The 8,601-nt window shown below is 35.3% G+C and overlaps 2 protein-coding genes across 2 annotated transcripts; both read left to right on the plus strand.

Moving 5' to 3' along the window:
* The first annotated feature begins 603 nt into the window (after window positions 1-603).
* Window positions 604-2,240, plus strand: LOC117624787 (protein GAST1-like). The gene is made up of 4 exons (XM_034356236.1): window positions 604-891; window positions 981-1,031; window positions 1,151-1,184; window positions 1,842-2,240. Exons 1-4 carry the CDS (start codon window positions 820-822, stop codon window positions 2,021-2,023), a joined length of 339 nt encoding a protein of 112 aa, XP_034212127.1. The 5' UTR covers window positions 604-819; the 3' UTR covers window positions 2,024-2,240.
* A 4,000-nt stretch (window positions 2,241-6,240) lies between these two features.
* LOC117624638 (BURP domain-containing protein 3-like) lies at window positions 6,241-8,186 on the plus strand. Its single transcript, XM_034356014.1, has 3 exons — window positions 6,241-6,394; window positions 6,492-6,606; window positions 7,058-8,186. Exons 1-3 carry the CDS (start codon window positions 6,353-6,355, stop codon window positions 7,849-7,851), a joined length of 951 nt encoding a protein of 316 aa, XP_034211905.1. The 5' UTR covers window positions 6,241-6,352; the 3' UTR covers window positions 7,852-8,186.
* Window positions 8,187-8,601: the final 415 nt, after the last annotated feature.

Here is an 8,601-nt window from a genome sequence, read left to right on the forward strand (position 1 = left end):
ACTCCTCACAATTCACAAACCTTTGGTTTGTATTTTAGTTTTAGTTTTAGTTTCTTTGTTTGATACATTAGCTCTCAATCATTTTGAAAAATATCAACCCGCTCTGTCGATACTGTTATAGCATATGGACGGTGGCTTTTGGGTCCAAGATGTGCATTACACATGCTGAGGGGTCTTATCAATGCCCAACTGTTTTTCTTTGCACATGGATGAGATAAGAGGCCATCAACAACCAGTCCCCACATTTTTCTGACATAATTACCATTTTAGCCTTGGACAATTGCAATTATGTGGCAACCAAAAAAAAAAATAGAGATAGGTAGGCAGGTGACAAATTGATATAAGGAATGGAAACGAAAACCTCATATTATCTCAGAGAAGACAGGGTATAGTTTTTCATCTTCATTTTTTAAAATTTAAAATTTATAAATATTAAAAATAAAAAAATAAAAAATAAAAAGGAAGAAAGGATACTTTAGAGTTTTCACAAATTTCACTAAAACCTGAAGTTGTTGCTCTTTATCATGGCGCAGATAAGATGACGTGAGCCATGTCATGTGCCTTCTTGTTAAAACGGCAAACATTGTCGCAACCTTACAAGAAAGCAGAAGAATTCTTTCGAAATTTGCATTATGTCCTGAAAACCAATATACTGCAAATAGCTACTGCCCCACTGCAACTGCTTATAAATACCACCACCTTCCTTCATAACTCCACACAACTCTCTTTCTCTCTCTCTCTCATCATCATCATCTCAACCTGCGCTTTTGAACTTCATCTTTTTTTAAAATCTCCAATCCAAATTTCAAGGAAAAGAAAATGGCTTTTAAGTTGAGCAATGTCATGCTCTGTGTAGCAGCTTTGATGCTTGTTTTACTAAAAGCAAACCAGGTAACCCTAGCACTTCTGCAGCTCTCTCTCTCTCTCTCTCCCCCCCTCACTACTATAATCATTAATGTGTTTTCCATTGAATTTTGCAGGCCTCTACTGTGGAAACATCAGCATTGCAACAACAGGAGAATTACCAACCAGTGAGACCATTTATATATATATATATATTATTTTTCTTTGTCGTCAGTTCAGAATAAAGTTGAAGCTTAATTTCTATGGTTAATTAAAAAAAATTTAATTATTCTTTGTAATTTTGCAGTATGGTACTACCCAAGGCAGCCTTCGTCCTCAAGGTGGGTTGTACATTTATTTAACTCTTATCTTCTAATTTTGGAAAAAGAGGAGCTATTACAATTTACAAGGCCAAAATAGTCTATACAAAATATATTCAACCATAAGTAATTAAGAGGGTATACCGTGGGCTTAAATTGGCCATGGGAATAAAATGTTTAAAATGTTACCTGTTTTTTCTCTGTCTTTTACTATTTATCTGACAACCCAGCTACTATGGTGGCACACAAAATTAAAAGAAGAAGGGCAATCTTAGGTAAAAAATAGCGATTCAGGGCAAGTTTGGGAGAATAGAGACGGGGATGGTTTTGTCATACTCAATTTTAAATCGGTCCATTGCCGTCACTATTGATGGTTTTTTTTTAATTTCCTTAAAATACTTTATTATTTTTATCACTACATTAATATATACCTATAAAAATGTGAATATTTTCATAATTTAATCTTAATATCTACCTGCATATGCATGTTCATAACTTAACTAGAGATGTATAATGTCAAAACAGTAAAATAAACATTCAATCTAGCATGCTTTTGAGTAATAAAAAAAAATCAGATCTTATTAAGAAATGACAATCTGATTTTCCAAATGATGTTTTTGTTTCCGTTGAGCTTTGAAGGCTTAATGTGACTAATTAACCTTAAACTTATGTGTTTAGAGTGCGGACCGCGGTGCACTACTCGGTGCTCGGCCACAGCATACAAGAAGCCTTGTCTGTTTTTCTGCCAAAAGTGTTGTGCAAAGTGCTTGTGTGTGCCTCCTGGAACATATGGAAACAAGCAAGTTTGCCCTTGCTACAACAACTGGAAGACCAAGAGAGGAGGACCAAAATGCCCCTAATTAAAATGATACCTACTCCAATTTCTGCATTATATTGATAATATATACAGTTATAGCCAAGTTTTCTTAATATGTAATCACCTTCGAAACCAATGATCAAAAGGTCAAGGTTTGGGGTTCAACTTATGTAGCTATGCTATAAATTTAGTATCTTATATTTGGATAATGCAATCAAGGAATAACTATAAATGCAGATGTGGATTAGATCATTTGGTCAGTGCAGTGAGCGTTCCTCTCGGGTTTAAACCCCATTACTTATAGATTATGTTAATTTAAAGTAGTTTAGAGTATTACCTTCAATTAGAAAAAAGGATTATGAATAGATAAGCTAACCTATTGTAGACGCATCCAGACTGAAAGCAATTATTTCAATCTATTGTACACACACAAGGACACAACAACCAACCACGTTACACTAAACTTTGTCTATCTTGAGGTGGCCATTATTTCACTCTTGAGTGGCCCTCTCACAAATATAAAACTTTTCTCTACTGCCCTCTCAATATTCTTCCTTTTTTTTTTTTTTTAACACAAACGATTTATTGTTTCCATATGTTTGAGGGACACTGCTTCTCTCCTTACTTAGAAAGAGGCATTCCTACTTATTGCAAATTAAAGTTTGACACATATACAAAAATAATTCATCAAAAATACAAAAAGAAGAATCTTAGCTAACATGTCAAACTGTGATTAACAAGAAAGTAGGAGTTCTTACATTCATAAAAGGAGGCAAGTATTTTCCATGTTGGGGAGGCACACATAAGCACTTGGCACAACACTACTATTAGCAGAAAAACAAACGAGATGACAAGTGTGAGGTCAGACTTCTTCCCCAGTGAACAAAATGACAAGTTGTTTGTGATGGCTTTATGCCAAGATGAGCTCGAGGGGAAGTTACCAAAATCTAGAAAGCTCTAGGCATGAGTCGGAGGTTAGGGGTGGGTTTTTGTCTAGCAAGTGACATTTTGATAGAAAATTGGATGAAATTTTAAAACATGGATGGTAAGGTTGAAATTCACTATTTATAAAGAGGCTGAGTGCTAAATTAATTATATTAAAAAAAGGAAAATGTTAGGCGTATAATATTTATATACAACCTTATGTATAATCTCTTTAATAGAGGTGCGCCTTATTGTATTGATAAGCTCTGCCTCTATAAAAGATGTAATACCCAAAAAATAATTAAGGGTGATTTACCCTTTTCTTAAATAAATAAATAAAAAGCCTGGTGACAGAATTATTTATTTATTTGTTTAGTTTTTGGTACAAGGTTGGGCCTAAAAATGAAAGCCTGTCCCTCCAAATATAATGCTGTACCAAACCAAACGGCCCACACCGCAAAGGTGGGAAGGTGGGTTTCCGAGAAGAAGACGTAGGTCCCACATATTCAACTTTAATCTTATGTTGACCAAACACTAGACGATATCTTTATGTCCTATGGCGATTCAACCTTTCTTTTTCTCTCTTTCGTTCTCGCTTTTGTCCTTTTTTTTGTCAATTTATTTCTTAAGGGTTAATCATTTTATTAGTCCCTAAATTTAGATTTGATTTGCATTTGAGTACCTTAATTTTCAAAATGATTTTCGTGGTCTTTTAACTTCACTTTTGTTATGATAAATCGTTATGTCATCAATTTTGTTAATTTTTTCTGCTAAATATAGGGGCAAAATGGTATTTTTATATTAAAACCAAAAAAATGAATACAAAATCATATCTTTAAAATAACAATAAAATAAAATAAAATAAAATAAAAATTAAGTTTAGGGGGAGTAGAAATAGGGATAGAGGGGGAGAGAGAGTTTAATTTTAATTTTTTATTCATATTTTAATTATTTTTTATAAAAAAAATATCATTTTGCCCCTGCATTTAATAGAAAAGTTAACAAAATTAACGGCAGGACCATTTGTCCTAACGAAACTGAAGTTGAAGGACCACGGGAACCATTTTGAAAATTGAGGTACTCAAATGTAAATCGAATCTAAATTTAAGGACTAATAAAACGACTAACCCTATTGACCAAACACTAGATGATATCTTTATGTCCTATGGCGATTCAACCTTTCTTTTTCTCTCTTTCGTTCTCACTTTTGTCCTTTTTTTTGTCAATTTATTTCTTAAGTTGCATGCCTTTATTCAATTCAAGTCACATCCTCCATTGCATTATTGATATTAATTGGCATATGCTTTCCACGGCAGATTGATATAGACAGACACGTAGGTTTACATTTCATATATCCAATATGTATTGAACCTTTTTTACTCCGACTGCATGTAGGGTTTGTTTGTATGAAATGCAGTAAAAGAAATAATTTAGATTTGATAATACATAAAACATTAGATACATTGTATGCACTTAAAATACATAGCACTGTATGTTATATTTTTCTAAATTAAGTGTCTATGATCTTCCACACAATTTAAAATATATAAAAGACATATATATGGTGCCACCTTACTTGAGTACACGATCTCTAAACTCATTCAATCACAGCAGCAGCAACTCTGGCAAAAGACACGAACGACTCAAGACTTCTGCTCTCTCTCAGAAACTGTTTCAACTCTCTCTTTATGATGAGATTAGGATTAGAGAACATGCCTGACGAAAGCAAGGTCTTAAGCTAATATAGGGCTAGGTTAAGTCGTCTCTATTAATCACCGAGGGCTGACTTGACTAACACTTTAAGCCCATCAAGCAACAATTCACGCAAAAAGAAATAAACAGGACCCCTTTAATTGGCTTCAAAACTTTCCTTATTCCACAAAGTTTTGGGCTACAAGGTATAACCTAATTTAAACTCCATTCAAACCTGATATAACTTAATTAGCATCTAGTGCACCAATCTAAATAGAAATATAACACTGTATTCTTCCATTTAGGTATAATAATAGTCGAATTAAGCAATTTAATTATGAGTGCTGCTAAACGAATCCTATAATTAACTGAGTACACCCTATGATCTAAGTACACCCTAATATTTTAATTAAAATGTAAAATTAACTAAGTACACCCTATAAAACTATCAAAAATACCCTGGTACACCCTAATATTTGTAGCATTATTTTATAGTTGATTTTTAGCTTGATTTTTTAATAGTGTTTATAAATCTTTGACTTTTCATATGGATTTGTGCTTCTACTAAAACTGTTGACACTTTTTTTGCAATTCCAAGTTCTTGCAATCACCACCTCTTTCGTTAAAAACACAATAGGACAAGCAATCTCTTAATTAGGGCTGAATATGGTTAGTAGGGTGTACTTATTAAAATTATATTTGTTTCACAATTCCATATATCCTTTTGGTCATTTTATATTAGGGTAAATCAGTAATTCAATATATACTTTTATAGTATGGTGTACTCAGTTAATTTTAGGGTTCGTTTAGCAGCACTCTTTAATTATATAATATTCTTTTGTTACAAAGAACGCCATATGAAAAAGGAGATTGGAACTATAGCCTTAATTGTAAAGCTAAGTATCCTCACTCTCGCTAGAGCTATAAATTCCCTCGAGGATACACGGTTTTTTTTTTTTTTTTTTTTTTGGTCGAAATGATCTTATATTCAAAGCACAAGAACCCTTAAACAAGAGTCTTACGCCCATACAGAGGAAAACAAGTCTGTCCATGCAAGGAAACAGACAAAACATAGAGAGTTCAAAAACCAAACAATACATTAAACTGATCAAGAAGAAAAGCGCCAGAAAAACGATCCAACTATAAGGATGTCAAAATGATTCAAGACCAGTCAACAACCAAATTAGACATAGTGAGTACAAAGGAGTCCATCCTTGCAAAGGATGTGCACAAAAGAGGTGGGGGGCCGTTCAACCCAAACTCGTGACTTCGGCCATTTTTTCTTTCCATGTGCATGCATCAGTCATGAGTTGTCACTAAACTCAACTTCTCTTTATTTGAGGACACAATGAAAGTACACAAGACAAGAGTTTGCTGCCTTTTGAATGTAAATTTGGTATTTTCTCCAAATCCAATTCCGTGAATGTGATTTTGGACAATTGCATTTGTCTTCTTGTTTATATATTCAACCATGTTGCTTTTGACCCGCTTTTCCTTGGTGTGTGTCTACTAGGCATCTTTTTTTTTTTTATAACAAAAGATAAGATAGTTACAGAAAGTATAGTTCACAAGCATTGATTTGTACTGCATTAGGTGAATGTTTTTGTTGCTTTGCTTGTATCATTGCCCCAAAATGAAAAGCAGAAGGATCAAGTTGCAGTATGTGCTAGTCTTGTCAACTTTTGCCTCAGAATTCAAGTCCTACAAATATAAGCACTCACTCCATTACACACTCAGCATCTCAGAGTTCACTACAATGGAGCACTTTCGTTTCATTTTCCTTTCTTCTTTCCTCTATGTAAGTTTTCAATAAGGTCCACAAACAAAATCTTAATTAGTAATTAGTCTCGTGTGTGTTTCTGTGTGTACTTAACCCAAGTTAACGGTTGATGCAGGTCATATTGCTGGTTGGAGTCTTTGCTTCTGAAGATGTATCCTGGGAGACTTACTGGCAGTCAGCTTTGCCAAAAACTCCAATACCCCAAGCTGTGCAGGAACTTTTACACCCAGGTTAGCTTCAAATACACCCCCAAAAAAAAAAAAAACCCATTCTTTTTTGTAGCTATATATTTTCATCACAGTTGGTAAGGATGTAATTTATGGCACAAGTTTGAGCTTTGTAGTTTCATTATTCTAGGCTAGGCTCGTTGGTAAACTTTAGCTATTGCAAACAAGCAATAAACCAGATCCCCTGTCCTCTGTGTGTGTGGGCGCTTTCTTTTTGTTTTTGATTTTTTAACATGTGCTCCTGTATTAAGGAAATCAACCAGAAGTTCAACTGGCTACAAAATTTATACTAATTGTAGCTTTGAGCAAGCTTTTCTACTAATTGTACCATGAAGTTTACAAGCAAGACTTAAAGCAATCAAACAACAGACAGAAGAATCAACTTAAAATTATGTGTACAACTTTTGTAGCTGCATATTTAAACTTTTTTAAATGTTTCTTGTTGCTTATACAGAGAACTGGCCTGGGACAGAAGGCAAAAGCACATACACTGGGATCAGCAAGGATGCTTTGAACATCAATACCATTCAATCTGGGTCTGCATTTCCCACTGCAGGTCCAGAAAGCTATGCCAAAGCCGCCACAGGAAAAATCCCCGTTGAGCAAGATGTTACTACTTTCTTCTTCGAAAAAGATCTGCATTTGGGGAAGAAAATGACCTTACACTTCCCCAAAACCACAAACAATGCTAAATTTTTGCCACGTCTAGTTGCAAGGGCCCAACCCTTTTCAAGCAGCAAGTTATCCGAGATTCTAAACCGCTTTTCGCTGAAACCTGAATCAGCAGAAGCAGAGATAGTGAAGCAAACAATCGAAGAATGCGAGGAACCAAGCATCGAAGGGGAAGACAAGTATTGCGCGACGTCCTTAGAATCTTTAGTCGATTTCAGTGTTTCGAAGCTCGGGAAATATGCTGAGGTGTTCTCAACAAAAGTGGACGTAGAAAACAAGCAGGAATATAGGATTGCGAGGAGAGTGGAGAAAATTGGAGAGAGGTCGGTGGTCTGCCATAAGCAGAAGTATGTGTATGCTGTGTTTTACTGCCATGAAATCCGTTCAACAAGGGCTTACAAGGTTTCTTTGGTGGGAGCTGATGGAACAAAAGCAGAAGCGGTTGCTGTTTGCCACAGCGATACAAGAAAATGGAACATTAAGCTTTTGGCTTTCCAGCTTCTCAAAATTAAGCCAGGAACTGTCCCTGTCTGCCATTTCTTGCCTAGTGGGAACCTTCTTTGGGTTCCAAACTAGAAAAGATTAGAACCTCATCTTGTGAAAACAATCATGTTTGTGGCAGAAACAAATGTGAGGGAATGTGTCATGTGTGTATATATATATATATATATATATATATATATATATATATATGAATGTGTGTGTATTTGTGTGTACTTAACCTAAGTTAGCGGTTGATGTAGCTAATTATGCTTGGACAATGTGTCATGTTGTTGGGCCATTAGAAATTTCAGAAATTTCGTTGGCTCACAAACATGTGAATAAATGGTCCATGTCTGCCTGCCTACAATAGTGTTAGCTATGTATAAGCAGAAGAAAACATGGCGTCAATCACATTTCATCTCTCTCTCTCTCTCTCTCTCTCTCTCTCTCTCTCTCTCTCTCTCTGTTAGTTTTTTGTTTTTGTTTGTTAGAGCATTTCCAGCAGCTAAGGCTGGACTCGGGCTGGGGGGAGTTTGGGCAAAAAAGTGGTTTCCAGCAACAAAAGCAAGCCCGGGCAAATGGTGGGACCCAGCCAACTGGGCTGGCCCGAGGGCAAGGATGATGTCAACGTGCTAACGTCACGTCGACGTAAACAATAAAAAAATGAAAAAAATACCAAAAAAATTACTGATTTTTTGACAGGACCCGACCCAATTTTCACTTTGGAATTCGAGCCAAGTCCTGTACGTGTCCGACACCTGGCGAATGTCGGGCACAAATGACCTTTTTACCCTTCTTACTTCAATTTCTCCTTAAATTGCCTTAGACTTCTGCCGAAAATTC

This window comes from Prunus dulcis, chromosome 4, assembly GCF_902201215.1.
Source record: "Prunus dulcis chromosome 4, ALMONDv2, whole genome shotgun sequence".
In the NCBI taxonomy this organism is placed as follows: Eukaryota; Viridiplantae; Streptophyta; class Magnoliopsida; order Rosales; family Rosaceae; genus Prunus; species Prunus dulcis.